Source organism: Pan troglodytes, chromosome 1 (genome assembly GCF_028858775.2).
Source record: "Pan troglodytes isolate AG18354 chromosome 1, NHGRI_mPanTro3-v2.0_pri, whole genome shotgun sequence".
Classification (NCBI taxonomy): domain Eukaryota; kingdom Metazoa; phylum Chordata; class Mammalia; order Primates; family Hominidae; genus Pan; species Pan troglodytes.
This window is the reverse complement of record NC_072398.2, coordinates 63,188,190-63,208,012: the sequence shown is the minus strand read 5'-3', so window position 1 is coordinate 63,208,012 and position 19,823 is coordinate 63,188,190. Positions and strand designations below refer to the sequence as shown.

At 35.1% G+C, this 19,823-nt stretch overlaps 1 protein-coding gene across 5 annotated transcripts in view; it reads left to right on the top strand.

Moving 5' to 3' along the window:
• The window catches only part of HMCN1 (hemicentin 1), a 514,108-nt gene that overhangs the window by 213,713 nt on the left and 280,572 nt on the right, over positions 1-19,823 (top strand). For all 5 annotated transcript variants that reach the window (XM_063794515.1, XM_054673722.2, XM_514061.8 and 2 more), the window contains 2 exons: positions 16,887-17,058; positions 19,229-19,335. In XM_063794515.1, coding sequence (XP_063650585.1) covers positions 16,887-17,058; positions 19,229-19,335 — 279 coding nt within the window. The remainder of the gene's footprint in view (positions 1-16,886; positions 17,059-19,228; positions 19,336-19,823) is intronic.

The following is a 19,823-nucleotide window of genomic DNA, read 5'->3' as shown; positions in this document are numbered from 1 at the left end:
TTGGTGTGGATGTCCTTTCTGTCTGTTAGTTTTCCTTCTAACAGACAGGACCCTCAGCTGCAGGTCTGTTGGAGTACCCAGCAGTGTGAGGTGTCAGTGTGCCCCTGCTGGAGGGTGCCTCCCAGTTAGGCTGCTTGGGGGTCGGGGGTCAGGGACCCACTTGAGGAGGCAGTCTGCCCATTCTCAGATCTCCAGCTGCCTACTGGGAGAACCACTGCTCTCTTCAAAGCTGTCAGACAGGGACATTTAAGTCTGCAGAGGTTACTGCTGTCTTTTTGTTTGTCTGTGCCCTGCCCCCAGAGGTGGAGCCTACAGAGGCATGAAGGCCTCCTTGAGCTGTGGTGGGCTCCACCCAGTTCGAGCTTCCAGGCTGCTTTGTTTACCTAAGCAAGCCTGGTCAATGGCAGGCGCCCCTCCCCCAGCCTCGCTGCCGCCTTGCAGTTTGATCTCAGACTGCTGTGCTAGCAATCAGCGAGACTCCGTGGGGTAGGACCCTTGGAGCCAGGTGCGGGATATAATCTCGTGGTGCGCCGTTTTTTAAGCCCATCGGAAAAGCGCAGTATTCGGGTGGGAGTGACCCGATTTTCCAGGTGCCGTCCGTCACCCCTTTCTTTGATTAGGAAAGGGAACTCCCTGACCCCTTGCACTTCCCGAGTGAGGCAATGCCTCGCCCTGCTTCAGCTCGCGCACGGTGCCTGCACCCAGTGACCTGCGCCCACTGTCTGGCACTCCCTAGTGAGATGAACCCAGTACATCAGATGGAAATGCAGAAATCATCCGTCTTCTGCGTTGCTCAGGCTGGGAGCTGTAGACTGGAGCTATTCCTATTCGGCCATCTTGGCTCCTCCACTTGGGGAGACTTAAAAGCCTGAAATTTATTTTACAATCAGTGGCGTATTATATAGGTTGATTGGAAGTGTTTTTCCTTTCTAACTGGCAGAGAAAATAATTGTGCATTTTAAAATTTATGGTGTTTTAAGAGTTGGAAAATCAGTGTGTACTGTATTAACATATTTATATTAACAATTAATATTACAATTATTTATTGTTTCCTAATCGTTTCCCGAGCGTGTGGTATATTGCCCAGCATCATTGTAAATTTTGCTACCACGGAAACGTTTTTTTTCCATCTTACTCCCTTAGAATACACTACAGCATCAGATATGTACTTGAGCTTCTTTGATTCAATTAGTGAAACTATTTTAATTAAATTAAACTTGACAAATATAAAAAACATGCTTGGTTAGAAAAGTGCTTTTATGAATTATTGTTATTTTTCTTTTATTTTAAACTTTTCATTGAAGAATTATATACATACAGAAAAGTGCACATAAGCATACAGCTTAATACATTTTCACAAACTCAACATATCCTGGATAGCTAGCACTCAGACTGAGAAACAGTACATTACCAGGACTCCATAAAACCGTCCTTCATACTGTCTTCTGGTCACATGGTTTATCATTATACTGGCATCAAAAAACATAGATTACAAAAAGTTAGCCAGGCGTAGTGGCGGGCGCCTGTAGTCCCAGCTACTCTGGAGGCTGAGGCAGGAGAATGGCGTGAACCCGGGAGGCGGAGCTTGCAGTGAGCCGAGATCGTGACACTGCACTCCAGCCTGGGCTACAGAGCGAGACTCCGTGTCAAAAAAAACAAAAACAAAAACAAAAAACAAAACAAAACAAAACAAAACAACCCAGAAAAAAACAACAAAAATAACATAGATTAATTTGGCAAGTTGTGTCCTTCGTATAAATGAAATCATACAGTACACTTCAGTTGCTGGCTTCTTTTGTTCAACATTAAGTTTGTGAGATTCAGCCACATCATTGCTTATAGTTGTAGATGGTTCATTCTCATTGATGTATAGTATTCTATTTTATGAATATACCACAGTCTATTTCTCCATTCCACTGTTGATATATACATGGGTAATTTCCAGTTTTGGTCTAATGCAAATAGCATTGTTCAGAACATTCTAGGACATTTCATTTGTTATACAAATGTACTAATTTTTCTTGGATCTGTATCTAGAAGTGGGAAAGATGGATCACTGGGCATGATTGTTCATCCTTAGCAGATGCCATGTAACCTTTTTCCAAAGTTGTTTCCATTTATATTCCCCTCACCAATGCATAAGAATCCTGTCTGTTCTACCTCTGCACCAACATTTGGTGTTTTCTGTCTTTTTCATTTTAGCCATTCTAGTAGATGTGTATCGTATGATTATTTTATTTATTTATTTTGTATAGGTTTAGAAAAGCTTCCAACAAAGATTTTGGATTTTCTTTGAGAAATATGGTGACAATTATAGAAGACAAGTACTTTAGATTGAGCTATAGGATTCACATGAAAATAATTACTGAAGCTGTTACCATTACTCATTTTTGTTTTTTTTCCTGACACGGTAGTTTGGGTAGTTTCTGGCAATATCTTTCTGTTGATATTTAACTACAATTACTTTTAGCTTTGTGGAAATCTACTGACCATTTTATTTAGTCTCCAGAGTTATCGATTTGGCTTTCCTAACTTCTGAGTCACAGAATTAGTTATGTGAATTCCTGGGAGTTGGGGGTGACTTAACATTTTGTTGATTACTTCCTTAGATTAATATTATTTGTTATTTTTTGTTTACACATATTTACAGTTAATACTAGCATTGTTTACTGGAAAATAAAGTTAGAAATAAAACATTTGAGCCTCACCGATGCTGCAACTATCTATTTGTAAATATATGTTGCAAGTAAAAGCCATGGTTTAAAATCTTTGCATTAAATCCCTAATGAATTAATAGTTCTTAGTGATTTTTTGTATGTTCCAAGATATTTTGTGGGTTTTGAGTATTAGATAATTATCCTATACTTCCATTTCTTTATCCTGTGATTGCTGAGAGCAATACTGTGGTCATTTTTCTTGGCGATATTCTTTCCTACTCAGGAATGTTCAGGCCAAGACATTTGGTCTCTTACTGAATCATAAAGCTGTATTTCTTAATTGTTCTAAAATTAAAGGTGCTGACTTCAGTATATTTAATTCCAGAAGTTTGTACAGAGTGTGTGGCTAATTACAATAATAATTTATTATGACTCAGAAATGAGAAAGGACTATTCCCTTCTGTCTGTCACAATGTTTCATTTACAAAACAAGCAAGGCCTTAGAAAATCACCAAGGGATCAGTGCAGGTTTATGTAACCATGATGAATTTCCAAATATTTCTTTTGTGATGTGGAAACTCAAAGTGCTGAGTACAACCAGGCAGTGATGGAGTGCATGTTAAGAGCCTCATACTGAATGAGCATGTGTAAGACCTTTCTTACATTGTCATTGGGTAAAGAATACATAGTGTTAGGATTTCCCTTTTTGCTTGGTAAGCAAGACACTGATTAATTCATAACTTATAAATTGCTACATTTGGTTTGTTCCCTAACTCCAACCTTAAATATGTTGTTATAGTCTCATTTAATTTTTTTTTTTTTTTTGAGATGGAGTCTCTCTGTCGCGCAGGCTGGAGTGCAGTGGCGCAATCTCGGCTCACTGCAAGCTCTGCCTCCCGGGTTCACACCATTCTCCTGCTTCAGCCTCTTGAGTAGCTGGGACTACAGGCGCCCGCCACCATGCCCGGCTAACTTTTTTATATTTTTAGTAGAGACAGGGTTTCACGGTGTTAGCCAGGATGGTCTCAATCTCCTGACCTTTTGATCTGCCTCCCTCGGCCTCCCAAAGTGCTGGGATTATAGGCATGAGCCACCGCGCCCGGCCAGTCTCATTTAATAATTCCAAAATATGTTTTAGGACATGAACTCTTTTTAATGTCTTTTGCATTCCCAAATGTCTACTAGATGGGTGAATACATAGTATTAATAAGTATGTATTGAAATAAGAAGGGTAAACATTATATGTATAGTATAATAAACCTGTGTGTAAGAACACACAAAAACTCACACGTGTACACCCATATACATATGGAAAGAAAGACCAAAATATTGAAGATAATTATTTGCAGGTAGTACAATAATGTGTTATTTTTCTATGATTCTTTATTTTACATGTTTACATAGAATTTATTACTGTTATGATAAAACATTTTAATACAAAATTTGAAAATGAAAAGGTAATATAAAATAATGTATTTCATTTGTGCTAAGCAGAGAAACAGAAAGATCCTTGGAACGGATGCCTCAAAACTTTGGTCAAGCTGAATCTCAGTGTTAGATAATCATAGAGGAACTGGCATTCTCCTAATTGTTCTAATATATACATGGGTCTAATAGTCATGAATAGAATAGTTTTGCAAACCTCTGTTGTGAAGGAATACAAAATGAACGAGTGTACCTGCTATTTGATTTGTAGGTATACTATAACTTAAGAGTTTTCTTCTCAATAGTTTTTAAAAAATATGATCATCCATAATCAGTTATAACATTTTGGCTGAAGTAAATTTCAAATATACCTTGATGGTGTTTTAATTTTCTCTTTTCCTTTAATTGGCAAAGTATTGATTTTTTAAGGTGATGCCTCTTGAACCAACTTTCCTTTTGTAATTCTGGTCATAGTTAAATGGCATCATCATTCCTTTTGCTTCTCAAGCTAGGAAGCTGAGTCATTCTAGACTTTTTCTTCTTTTTCTGTCTCGGTTTAAATTGCTACCTAGGGAACACTGAATCTAAGCTATCATTGGAATCTATTTTCTCTTCTTCATTTCCACTGTCATTGTTTCTTTACTACTTTTCTTTATTTTACACCTATTCTAAGTGCCACATTATTGATCATTTATTTATTTTTTGCCTGTTCTAGCTGCCACATTACTGATCATTCTGCTTCCAGCCTTTCCCTCCCAATCCCTCCACCACATTCTTCCAGTAGAATCCTTCTTAAATACAAACTTGATGTAACATCCTGTCTCTGAACTCCTTCAGTGACTTCCATAGATCTTCAGGGTAAGATCTGCCATCCAGCACAGCATGTGAGGACTGCCACATACTTGCAAGTTCTCCCTACCCTCATCACTTACAACTGTACACACACACCAGCTATGACACACTTTAGTATCTTTTCTGATATGGCTTATTATATTGCCTTCGAACATGTTATTTCTTCTGTCCCAGATGTTCTCCCTCTGCTCATCCGTTTGCATCCTGCTCATCCTTCAATTTTCAATCTCAAGTATGCCTGGTCACCTTTCCAGATAAACCAGATTTGACCATCTTCTTTGCCTTTACACCTGACATACATTTTCTATTATGTATTTATATGTCTTCCCCACTAGACCATAAACCCCTAAAATAGTTTAGCCACTCTTGATCCCGAAGGATGTTCTCTCTCCTATTGTTAGCTAGCTTTTAAGAGATAAGGTCCCCTCTCGTGATATTTAACTCATCTGCTCCCCTCTAGACTGAATGTTTGCATTTACTGTTCCTTGTTATGCATGTTAAAGATTGCAGGAAACTAATTACCTATCCACCCCACCCACTTTTCCAGTTGATCCTATAAAATGGAGGAAATAAGCAGAATATTTTCAATAAGGATTATAATAGTATTAATGGCAAAACTGAATTTTTTCAGTTTTGAAAGGATCTTCTGTTTCACGCCTTATTTCATATTTACCCAACAACACTCAGACATTGGCACTGAAGCTGGAAAGTGGTGGACCTCCCACTGTGGAGGGAGCTTTCACCTATGGGCGTAATACAGAGAACAGGACTTGGATGGGGCTGGGATGCTAAAAGTTAATTAGGTCCTAATGAGAGACAGAGACAAAATCACTGTGGGGAGTGACTCTTCTCCTGGTTAATCGGGGGCAATAGATTCACTAAGGTTAGTCACTTCACTACCCACAGGAAGGAGCAAGTCAGGAAGTTGAGAGAGAGTCCTGAACTGTTCACTCCATTACTTCCAGAGTCAGGAGATCAGAACCCTGTCTATTGTCTGAAAAAGAATGAAGTCTTGGAAATTTGCTAACAGCAAAAGTAACAATGCCAATTAAACTGTAAGCAGACTTTTTTTTTTAACTAGAAAGATAGCGATTTTAATAGAAGTACCACCTACATCAAGGGAGATGGGTCCTAGCTCGTAGGTGTATTGGTAGATGGTCAGGGTCTCAATGAACCCTGGTCCTAATAGCACAGAATGCTTTTGTAGATCCTGCATCCAAGCAACAAATCCTAGATTTCAGCTCAGGAAGGAACTCAGAAGCAAGTATTCTGATGACAAGAAGGTCCACGGAGCCTGCTCTGGAGAGGTATACATATCTAGTTTAGTTCATTTTAGAGATTTTGTAGAACCTAATGCCAGTTACTTTAAATGGCCCTTGTTCATTTACTCAACAGTTAAGTCTAAAAATGTGATTGTGTCTACAGCTACTGAAAAGTGAAGAAGATACTGAAACTCACTATTGACTGGTCTTCAGACAGCTAAAAAAAAAAAAAATCAGACATTGATGATTGCCATTTGATTGGTGTGGTAAATGGGTTGCAATCAATGTGTGATCCAAGAATGGAGGTGAATGGAGATTGAGTGAAGGCAACAAAACTTAAGCTTCAGGGCCCTTCTTTTGTGTGGACCCCTTCCAAGTCTCTAAAAAGGGTAATAAAATGTGTTTACAGAGTTACAAATTGAGGGGGAATTTTGCAGAAGTAAGATATTTAAGCTATGATAGACCATTATCTCCTTCAACTTCAACTTCTCCTCTAGTACGTGTTCCTTAGTGTCCAGTGACACTGGGGCGATCTTCGCTATTTTTTTGGAACCAAATTTCTATCAGTACTATAAACACAAGCATAGCTATGGGTGAAGTTGAAAGTTTTGAAGCTTCCTGGAAAAGAATAAAAATTATCTTTCTGTTATTTCTGTAGAGAATATTACAATTTTTTTGTCATAGTAATAGACATTCAAAGATTATATAACCAAAAATGCAGCGAAAAAAATGCCATAGACTCTTGTCAGATGTTAACAAAATTGTTCTTAATTTCTAGATTTTGTGAAATTTGCAGTATTTGTCGACTTTTAACAATTTGAAATTTATGTAAACTATTTTCTCACTTGAGGTAACTCTTTATAATTTCGTATTTCTTAAGGACTTCCCAATTATGTAACCTTGAGGCTCTCACAACCCAGATCTGTCACTGAATAGAAGGTATTTTGGAGAACATTTATGTTCTGTTATCTTTTGCTGAGACTTCTCTCTGTTGCCCTCCAGTTGGAGATACAGAACAGTTCTCCTGTTCACAAACACTGTTTAGCATTGGTAAAACAGAGAGGAGATGTTATCCTAGTTTCTAATGGCAAATCCCAAATGAATGTGTGTTCTAATTTGGCACTGTAAGTTACTATAGGCAGGCAACATACTTTGTCACCTTTGTGTATCTAGCACAGAACCCACTATTTGGTGAGACCATACTTAAATGTTCATTGACTTAATATGAAACCCCTTTACAGGCCATACATCTATCTCATTCTTGAGTTGTTAATGTATTGTGATAATTAGATTTAAAATAAATAGAAACAATATTTTTTTCAAAGACCCTAACAAGCCTATGGGTTGGATGCTTTTTTCTTTTCCTTTTTTTCTCCTCTCTTCCTCAACATGTTGAAAATGTCCTCCTGCCTCTGTTTCTTCTTTACTTTTCAAACTCTCCCTTTTCCAGGCATCTAGATTACCTTTTGGTATGCTGATGAATCTGACTTTCTCTGATTTAATCCATTGCTTTCATTTACTTCCAAAATTTGGATTCTTGCTTTACTTTTTTCTTTTCCCATAGGATTTCTAAGATTTGTACAGTTGTTTCCAACTACCATCTCTGGAGTGATGATTTAGTTGTGAGAGCTATAAAGTTTTGCTGTAATTTATTAAAGATGTCTGGCAACTGCTGAATATTCACCTATATTATTGCTAATGTTACCAGTAAAATCCAGGTTGTTATATAAATTGAAATGTCCTTTATAAAGATGAGAGGGGATCTGGAAAGAGTTAGTGTTAGTGAGATTTTTGTGCGTGGTGCCAGATTTTAAAAGCCATATAATGTTGCATTTTTACCATCTCTATAAAGTATTTCCCAATAATTTTAGTCCACATAGATGGCTCATCTTTTAGACTGCCTAAAACATATATTGCCACTAGTATTTATGCCTCATGGAACATCTGAAATGATTGGACCTTTGGAATCCTCCAATTTATCTGCACATCCAATGCACTATTATATGCTCTATTATATGACATTTGAATGTATACTTCCTAAAGCTCCTTGTTTTTGAAGAGATTATTAGTATATTAGGAGGCTATTTGGAAATACAGAGAATATGATGAGATCTTGAGAACTTCACTTTAGGATCAAGACATAATCAGAGTAGAGATATACAAAAGGTTCCTTTTATTGTCCAAAGGGCCCAGAAATTGATGAAACTTGCCTAAAACTTGATTGAATATGTTAAAGTATCTAAAGAGTATGTCAATCAAAATGAGTGCAAACCAACAGGAAAGCATAAGAACAGTTAAGTCATGAAGGTAAATGTTGGTAGTTCCCATCCAACTTCTGTCTGAAAGTGAGGGAGCCTCAACCAGCACTTCTATTGGGAAATTAATTTAATAAAGAAAATTCTATTAAATGTTTAATGCATCTAAATCACTTCATCTATATTATTTCTAAACCCAATAAGCACATGACAGGACAAGGGATTTATATTCTAAATGGGGGTTGCACCTTAAGCCAGGACATAATTTGTTAATTGCATAGTCACAATTATACTTAAAATCTGTTGAATCACCCTTAAATTATTACAACCTAGGCCCTTAACAGCACAAAATCTAAAAATGTATTTGTTTCCTTCTCTCCCCAACTCTCTCTCTTTCTTCTTCCCTTCCTTATTTCCTTCTTTTTTCTTTCTTTTTCTGGGCCAGTTGGAACTGAAGTTTCTTTCAAAGGTAGAAATGAGGGGTGATGGACATACAAAGCAATTCACCCCATGTTATAATGTTACAATGGTTAAGGGAATAAGATTTAGAGTCCTGTGCCTTTTTTGAGTTTTATACTTACTAGAAATCTGTAAGTTACTGAAAACGTAAATATTAATATTTATAAAATATAGAAAAAATAGAATGAGGTAAAATTTGTAACATTCTTAGCATGGAGCTTAGCATGTAAGTGCTGTTTAAATGGTAGCCATCAAAACAATGATCCAGTTATGCTTTAGTTTCCAGCATAACTTTGCCTCCAGAAGCCAATGGGTTAGTCAATGATTCTTCCTCACTGACATTAAAAGCCTTTTGGGTTCAATACATGTGTATCTGTACCAAAGAATAAGTTCTCCCCAAAATAGACCTAATCCCAGTTGAAATTAAGTGCCTAAACCTAAAAACCAGATCCTAGACTGTACTAAATTGTTCTTTGAAATGAGGTCTATATTTTGAGGTCTTTTGGGAAGGATTTTTCTAACCTTTATATATGCTAAAAGGGACTAATAGGATTTCTACATGTCAAGTATAAACCAGATAATTTTGTATTTTTACATCCTTCCAGTATATGTTGGGGGTGGGAAGAGCAGATTAGAACATATAAACATCTACTTTTCTTAGTCATTAAAAATTAAAAATTATTCTAGTACTCTGTAATACTTAGCTCATAGTTTCTTCTTCTCTTAATTTTTTATTTAATAACTATAAAAACACTTGGAAGGAGCCTATATCCATTTATGAATTGAGGAATCCTTTGCAGTGTGAATTATTTCACATTCTAACTTATCTATTTTAAATAAGATATTCAGATACTTTTTTTATATAAATTTTTTTTGTTTAGTAATGTAAAAGACTGTTTTATGGAAGAGAGGATACCTCTGTAAAGTTGTTTTCTAAACTGTCCCTCCCATCTCCCTATGAAAATCTGGCCAAACTATGACCCTTCCTCCCATGTACTATGTCTCTATCTATCTATCTATGTATCTATCTATCTATCTATCTGTTTATCTATCTATCTGTTTATCTATCTATCTGTTTATCTATCTATCTAATTTTGCAAATGATTTTAGAGATTTCATAGATGACCCTGAAGCTATTCATGGAGTCCAGATTCACCATTTCAAATATATGTGCAATAGTGTTTTATGTAACTACTATACCTGAATACCTTATTAAATGTGTGAGTGTGTATGCATATATGGATAGGTAAATAAATAAAGGGTATGGATGAGGAGAAAGAGTCAGGGCTAGTAACCTGTAATATCAATAATGCTTACGTGCCTCCCTAACTAGGGGTTGTTTTTGTTACTCGTAGCCTAAGTGTGGTTTGAAGTTTTTCATGCTTTCCAGGTAGCCAGCGATAAGACCATAACTGGCATATATGTATTTATATACATATGTCTACATGTATGTGTGTATGCATATGAATGTATGTATCTATGTATTTTTATAACTTTTTCCTTTTAAAACTAGAAAGTTTCAATGGAAGAACTGAACTCACTGAGATTTGGCCATTCTAAAATAGGTATTTAGTAGAAGAAAAAAAAAAACATGTGAAACAATCAAGCAAAAAACCCAAGCAAACAAAAAAAAGATTCAGTGAGAGACATGAATGATAAAAGTTAATTTTCTGTATTTGTATTATTTTAAATAAAACATATTTTTCTGGCAAGCTAAATTTCTTCTCTCATTTGTAACACATTGAAATTGTGACACAATAATTTTATAAAGATAAATTAATGAAATATACCTTGACACTTTAAAATAACTAGCAGGAATGATTTCACTGTTCATAAATGTCTAAAGTGTGCTTTTATTTTTTTCGGCTGTTGTGTATTATAAAACTTTGATCATGTAGAAGGTGTGGAAGTTTTACACGAGTTTTGGGTGCCCATTGAGTTGAAATTGAGAGTTCCTCTTTTCACTAATCCCCTCTAGAGTCCCCACTGAGCCCAAATTTTCTAAGCCATTCCAATTTCTAAGCTCCTCCAGAGAATAGTTTATCCTCTATATAAACTGAGTAAAATTTTAGTTCCAGCAGAAAGTCTGTTTTTTTTTTTTAAATCCTGTAAATTATTTCTTATTTTGCCTACCTTTAGCATGAGCATTTATGGCTATACAACACATCACCAGCCACACTTGTTTATGAGCACTTACTATTGTTAAAACTCACTGTAGAATTTTCTAAATTAAATAGGCACACAACACCCAAAGAGTAATATAAATGGGTATTATCAGGGGAAGACCCTCTCAAAAAGTCTCAAGTGGTGATATCTCTTGGTGGATTTGCTAAATCTGCCAACCATGACACTGGATTTGTCAGCCTCTGAGTGGATCCATCCTCAGGAATAGACTTGAACTAACCAAACTTAGAGGAGTGCTGTATAAAATCTGAATGCCAGCTCATTCATCTACCATGAGAAATCGAATTGCTTGCAAGTCTAGAACACTTGTGTTGGCACAAATGATACATTTCCTCTCTATAGGCACACGTACAAAGAGCAAATCATCATCTGAAATTTGCCAGCATCAGGACAAGGGGAGACTTGCTCCCAGGCTCTTTTCTGAGCCATTATATATTGATGTTTAAGTTTATTTTCACGGGATGATGTATATCTTCCTTTGTCTTAGTTCTTGTGGACAGGGCCTGCAAGGGGATTCATGGCTTTAAATTCCATTAGATCAGTGACCTGAATCTTTCAAATGAACGACAGATTCAAATCTCTGAGTTCCTCCTTCATATTCCCACCTGGGTGCTCAATAAATGCTTAGCGACTTCTAAGCAAAATTGGAAGCATAGGCTCTATGCTATACTGCAGGATAGGAATGAATTTGAACCCAGAGAGATAGGATCTCCTGGTTATCCAGAGGGGAATCTCTCTTAGCCAGGTTGGAGGTTTGTAAAGCCTGCCATTGCTATAACGTAGGGTTTACTACAAAATGATTATCTTGGAAATGTGGCAAATCTTTTTCATATCAAATACCATATAGATTTAAAGGCTTTAATATTTTTATATAGTGTAACTCTTAACAATTTGGTGCCAAAATAGTGATAAAAATATACAGCTAATCTATTCATTATGTTTGGCATGCCATTTCATTTTAAAAACACCTGCATTAAATTTTTGGTTTTCACTAGATATTATTTCAGATTCACTCTTGAAAACTGTCATTTTTTTCCTAATGCTAACTCAGAAAATAGAAAGTGAAAGACAAGATTATGGGATCAACAGGCAAATGCTGCCTTCTTATTATTTGTATGTCTTATGAACTTTGGCATGTATCACTCATTTTTATTTATCTGTAAAATGGAAATAATTGTAGCTATGTACCTATGCAAATGGCAGTTGTGAAGATCAATATAAGACTTTAAGAAGTATCCATCATCTAATAAGCACTACTGTGTGCTTGCAGGTGTTAGTGTCAATTTTACACAGTTTTTTTTCTAGATCAGGCTTCACTTACCAGATGGATGCATTTACACCTAATCAACTTTCTACCATTACTGAGCTTGAAAAATCTCTATCCAGTGTGACTGAGAAAAATGCATGCATTTTTGCATTTCTTAAAAACTGGCTTAATTCTGTGAAATTTTCCTTTGCATTTGAAAATCCTAAGCTAACCAACTAAATAAAATAAAAATTAAATACAATGTGATGCTCACATTTAAAACCATGCATACAAGTTTGAACTCTATTCAGCTTCAATGCAGAAAATTCAGTGCTGAGAAAGGATTGTGTCACAATTGCACATGGACAAAATACTGTCTTTTAGCACACATTTAACTCCAGGGAAAGACCTGATATAAAATTCTTCCCTCCCTCCCATTTTCTCTCTCTCTTGTCCTTTTCTTTCTTCTTTTATCTCTCCCTCCCACACAAATTTAATCAGGAATCTTCTATATTTCATATACTGTATTAGGTTCAGGGACGATAGTAGTGAACAAATCAGCTATGGTGTCTGCCCTCATAGAACTTACAATTTAGAAGGAAAGTCGGATAAAAAATAACAACAGCAACCACAAAAATACTAATAAAGGCATAATTGCAAACTGTATTGAACACCTCACCATACTTCCCCTTTCTTGCCAGGAGGACAAAGGATGTCCTGGGGAAATTCATTTGGATGTAATGCATTACATAAGAAATGCTCTTCCAAACAAAGCTATTCTTCAAGTTCTGTTCATGAATATGTATGTAAAAATTGACTTCACTTCTATTCCTAATGTCTTATCATTCATAATAATGTGTGATGGTTTTTTGCTTTAAAACTATAGTTGTATCTTATTTTAGAGTTGAGTAGATATATGGACTATTTTTAAGCATTGGTTATAGCATGGGCTGCAAAATCTTTATGAGACTATACAAGGGAATTATGTAAAAATATAACTATTGAGCCAGAATCCAACTTGTTAGAGTTTTAAAGGTACAAGAACTCTCAAATATCAGTTTCCTCATCTATCAAATTAAGGAGATGGATTAGATGGTCTCAGAGGCCCTTTGTAGATATAAACTGTTACAAATTGTCAGAGAACCATTTTTATATTAAAACATTTAATGTACTATATAAACAGTTATCTAGGGATTTAAAAAGCTTTTGTGTTGATAAAAATGCATAATTTGTAGGCTTTCACATTATTCTAGTTTTATTCTTTTTTCTTTATAATAGAAGATCATTTCTAATCTCATGAGAACTTTTCTTATAGTTAGACAATTACAGATTTTTAATTTTCTTGTATCTGGAACCCTGAGAAGCCAGAAACTGCACTTATGGTACATTCTGTAGCTTGCAGTGATCTACTTTTATTCACATATTGGTAGTATCTGTATTTTCTAATACAACGAGTTGCATCTGTTTTCAATTTGATTTTTCTTATAAGTGGATAAAAAAAGTGATTTGAGACTCTTGACAGAAGTCTGCACTATGTCTTTCCCAACAAGTAATATTATGATACATGGTAATCCCTTTGTGAAAGCCTCATAAATGTTGATGAATTGGAAGCAGTATTAAGAGTAAACCAAAGCCCACTTATATTCTGTACCATTTGAACACACTTGCTTCACAAAAATGCAACCAAATTAGGAAGACTTCCATTTTCCTATGAATACTCAAGACTTGGAGACTTCCATGTGTAACTAACAGACAACAAGATAGCTTTCCAACAATATATCATAACCTCTCTGCATTGGTTTTGAAGGAAGGATATATTTGTAGAGCCACCCAGACATAGACTATAAATTTAATGAAGGATGTATGTAAAAAATGACTTCCATCTTTATTAATGCCATTTCATTTCATTATTAAACTTGAAACGTCTCACAATTCTTGCTGGTACTTGTTTTCTAATGTTTTTTTTTCTTCTTTTCTATTGAGAATCATTTATGACCAGATTATGTGTGTTGTCCTTAAAACAGATATTCTGTCCATTTGTTTACTTTCTCTCCTTTGCCCTCTTCAGTCTCCATATCAGGCATTATCCTCAAAATTATTTATTATCAGTTAAATTTATAAAATGCTTTCTGAGGCCCAACAACAATCCTTTCTATTTTTTTTTTTTTTTTTTTTTTTTAGTTAGGCAGACTCTTACAGCCATGTTTTATGTTGACATAAAAATGTCAACACTCTGATTATTAAAGTATGTGTTCTATATATGGTCAATGTTAGTTACAGTCAGTCTGGTCTGTAGTCATATGGATGGATTTGATAAGCCGAGTGATCCATATCCTTCTCTTCAAGCATGATAGATCATTAAGAACCCATTTTTCAAAAATGGCATCTGCTTCTTTAAACAAATATGTTTTATTTCATATGTAAAATTCCATGTGCTTTGTAAGGTTAAATTTTGAGGAAATACATCGTTTGATTTATGGGGCAATTAGTTGTATTAAATTTTGTTTTTTTGCTCAATTCATCCGTGATGACACTACAAATTTTTCTTTGTAAAACATCATTTCAGTGTGTCACTCCTCTGCTTGAAGCCCTTTAGTCATTTTCATTGGGATCTCTAGGAAGAAATCCAAATGTCATAGCCTGACTTTATGACCATCCATTGTCTGGTCCTGACACAGGCTTCCAGCCTCATCTTCTTCTTTTTTATCTGAGCACTTCGCTGCAGCCAGATGTAGTCACTCATGTTCTCAACATATTTGGAGTACTTCTGTCTCTGTCTCAGTGTTCTTACTCAGATTCTCTCTTCTGTCTGGTTTGAATTTGCCTCTTTTTTTATTTACAGAAAACATTTCTGTCTTTCATAGTCAGATTACTTTACTTTGCCTGTGAAGCCATTGCTGAAACACTTCAGTAATGGCTGAAACAACTAGGGAAAGAGAAGGGAATTTAGCTGGGGAGGGAGAAAACTAAGATCGTGTAAGTATGTGGACTGTGAAAATACTGTGATGTGGCATTACTGTGTGGAAGTACTGTGAAGGCATTTTACATACATTTTTTCAACAGCATTTCTTGTATTATGAATTTCTTTTATTTATTAAGAACATCAGTATTATTACCATTATGACCAATTTCATTGACATTAGTATATACCCACCTTTATTATGTGTAGAGCAAAACACTTTGTTTTGGATGCACAAAGAAATAGGAGATATGGTTTTTGATACTGGAGCAAGGACAGGAATTTTTATGAAAAATATAAGAAATGCAAAAACATTCAGTAAATCTGAGTCCTAATGACTGAAAGTGTGGTCATCATTACTTAGTACCTGGAAAACCATCTTGAACAAAAACATTTATTTTATGATAAATGTGATTGTTTCATATTGTTATGTGACAATAAGTCTTAGATGCTTCCCTTATCCTTAGGGGGAAAGAAACAGAAAAAAAAAAGGGGATACTTTTCACAGAAAATAAAAATGTTGCACAGTATTTATTGCTTGGTTACTTGAAAAGTGACCACTTACACCTAAATTTCAAAAAATGTTTTTGTTTATCATTAATAGCTTGACTATAGCTTAATATCCAGCTCTGTTCAGTGTCTTATGCCTCATTACAAAAGAAAATTTTCATGGTGATATGCAGTCTTAAAAGATACGTAAACCAGAGAAAGATGAGGTGATCAAAGGTTATCATGACTAAAATTGTAAGATCATCCAAGGAGTACCTGCCCAGACATGCACCATTTGTCTAAAGGGAAATTATCTTTGTTAGTGCAGAAACTTTCTATGGATTCAAAGTTTTTCTTGTTCACAATGAGGCATTAACACCTTTTTAAAACCCAATTTCTTAATGATTTTTAAAGACTGTTTTTCAAGAATACACTACTTGGTATTAAATTCTAACCTGAAATATTTTTCTATTCTCTTTAATGCAATGCTTTTCCCATTATATTGTTACTTATTCACTTTATTACAAAAATGACTCTTTTAGTGACATTGCAATTATTTTTCTATAATTAGTATGCTGTAATATATTATAATATACTATATATAATTATAATATAGTATAATACAATAATTAATATGCCCCATTTACTGAAATTGGATTTGATAATTTGCTAAGTGGGTTTCTTTTACAAATTGCATCTGGAAGAATAAAATCTGGAAAGAAAGAATGGAAGAAGAAGGGATTGCACATGTTAGCACTATTATGTTTTTAAATAAGTTCTTATCTCTTGAGACAGCGAACTGTCAATAATATCTCTGCATGTCTCCCCCTCACTGGTTTTGTACACTATAGTCTCATTTTAAATGTATTATTCAAGATAGAAAACTTGAAATTTGAACATGGGTTAAACCAGCATTTTGTTTCGAATGTACACTAACCAGAATTAGAAAGAGTCCTATCTTCAGTAATGACCGAAATAAATTTCACACCAGTCCAGGATGTGCCGGAGTCATTTGATCACCCAAAGGACCTGAAACAGCAATGATATAAACTGTGAATTTTTTCTGATATCACTTACACTTCTCTTTCTCTCTTATAGGTATTAAAATGGGTAGAAGAAGCAGTACAGGCCTCCAAAGTTCACCTCTTATCCACAGATCATTTGGAACAGGCTGTAAATACTTGGAGAATTCCTTTTGATCCCAGCCTGAAAGAGGTCACTGTGTCTTTGAGTGGGCCTTCTCCAATGATTGAAATTCGCAGTCCTTTAGGTGAGATATATCAAACATCACATAGTAAAATACAAAATACATAGAGGGTAAAATACTTTTCACACACTTGTTTTTGTCAAGTTAATGCCAACTTCATGAATAAATTCAATAAATTCAGAAGTGGCTAAGGAAGGTGTTTAAAAAATGTAACATTTTGAAAGTGCTAACTATTGTTGAATTAACATGAGATTCAAAAAGGTAAAACTTCTCATATTTAAAGAGGTCAGATGTAGTAAACTAATTATATTTAAATGATCCAAAATAAAAATATTTAAATAAAACCTGAAACTTTATATGAGGAGATATTTTACAGTAACTTACTCTGTCAAATTCAGTATTTTACATTATTTTTAAATGGCTCACACCAAATAACTCTTAAAATAACTAATTTTCCACTCTATCATTTTCTTGATAAATTTTAATTTTACAGAAGATATTTGTTAAAAACCAAATTTATATTCTTAGTAAAGGGAACTTTTAATAATTCACTTTGCCTCTTAAGTATATTTTATAACCATATGATTTGTTTGGTACCATTGCTAGTTGATAACTACAATAAGATTTACATCAAATAACAATCTAGTAAAGACAGAAATCTTTAATCGTTTCTTAACATTTTCATTTAGAAATATTTTTTACCTAATATTTGCAAAATAGTTATATTTCCACTGTGGCTTTAGTTGCATTTTCTTCTCTATATTTATAAATGGGGAAGGGGATAACTGGTTTTCTTACTTAAATAACTAATTTCCAAAAGAAAACAACCTATGAGATTGTTCTCAGAGGCCACAAACACATTGAAATTTACAAGACAAATACAACGTCTTTCTCAAGACTTACACAAGTTTGATCTTATAAATGGATTTTCCTGTTGAAGTAGCATTCTACTGCAATAACATCCATGTTACCAAGGAAAGACTTGTGTTTTCTACTACCTGGAGACTCAGAGTACCTGTACCCATTGCATTATGTTTCTACTACTTTAAAAAGTCATTGGGCATACAATGATTGTAAAACTTTTGATTCAAATATAGGATGCTTATAACTTATTTCTTTCTTCCTTCTTTTTTTTTTTTTTTTTTTTTGACATGGAGTCTTGCTCTGTCACCCAGGCTGAAGTGCAGTAGCATGACCTCAGCTCATTGCAACCTCTCCCTCCTGGGTTCAAACGATTCTCCTGCCTCAGCCTCCTGAGTAGCAGGGATTACAGGTGCGCACCACCACGCCTGGCTAATTTTTGTATTTTTAGTAGAGACGGGGTTTCACCATGTTGGTCAGGCTGGTTTTGAACTTCTGACCTTGTGATCTGTCCACCTCGGCCTCCCAAAGTGTTGGGATTACAGGCATGAGCCACCGTGCCTGGCCTAACTTATTTCTTTATATAACTGGAGAAGTAGTCCATGGGAAAGTCAAGAGTGAAGTGAAAAACTGAACTGTGGCTTAATTCCAAATTTGCTTTTCCTCTTTTCTAAGTTCCAACTATTAGACACTTTAGATAAATGTCAGGTCAGTAGGCAATGGTATCATGCTACTTCATTGCACTGCCTCTTTTAATTATTCCTATGACAGATAAAAGCCTTCTCCTGTGCTTCATGGGAAACCGGTTAAGGTTTTACACTTTGTGTAAAGATAGGCCCAGGGCTCTCATGTTAGTAATACTTTGAGTGTTCTCTAGAAAGACATTTATTCTGGTTTGCTGTGTTTTCCATCTATTTAATCTAAATCTCTCTAGTGACTCTGCGTAACATTTTTGGTAGCCATAGTAATTACTATCTAGGCTGGCTTCGGAAATATGATTACAGTCTGCTAATTGTTATTCTCATTTGATGATCAAGTCAGCATAACAAATAGTAATCCATTATTTCATAAGGTTTCCAATGCCTGGACACCTTAAAATTAAGTATATTTTAGAAATAAATAAAATAATGTTTTGAGCTATGGGTATAAGTGTCAATCAGGTCATAAGATACTGGAAATTGAATGTGTTTTATTTTAGCCACAGAACAGAAAATAAAGGCTCTTTGGGTTAGTTTGCAGCACACTTTGGTAAAAAATGTGCCAGTGTTATTTGAAATTTGATCATGCTCTTAGTTTTATGTAGTGTTAAATTAGCTAATATACATAGCTGAGAGAAGGATTGTGCTTGTTACCTTTATGTTCTGTCTTTCAGGGAAGCTGATAAAAAAGGGATTTGGCCTGCATGAGCTATTAAATATCCATAACTCTGCCAAAGTAGTGAATGTGAAAGAGCCAGAGGCTGGAATGTGGACAGTGAAGGTACGGTTATTTCACAAAGTTTGTTTATTATTTTATTTTGAAGTTGGCATTTTTCATGAAGTATACACAATGGTTTTTTTAAACATGCACTCTTGCTATCATGGAGAGTGCTTGTAATAAAAAGCAATGTACATAGGTGTTTGTAGGAGGTGTCTTGATCACATGAATTTGGTAGTTTTCAGTTTGAGGACCATGAATGTCATCATTGCCACACGATACACTTACAATTCTCAGATAGTTTTCCTATCATCAAATCTGTAGATTTATTTTATTATCTACTTCATGCTTACAAAATAATCAGAGATTGAGCCAACACAGAATAACGGTTAGAGCCATAGGCTCTGTTGTGAAACTGCCTGGGTTTGAATCTTAACACCACGCCTTAACAGCTGCACTGCCTGGGGAACAGAACTTCTCTGTGCATGGCTTTCCTTCTCTGTCATGTGGAGATGATAGTCACAGTCCTTTACTTTACAGAATTGGGCTGA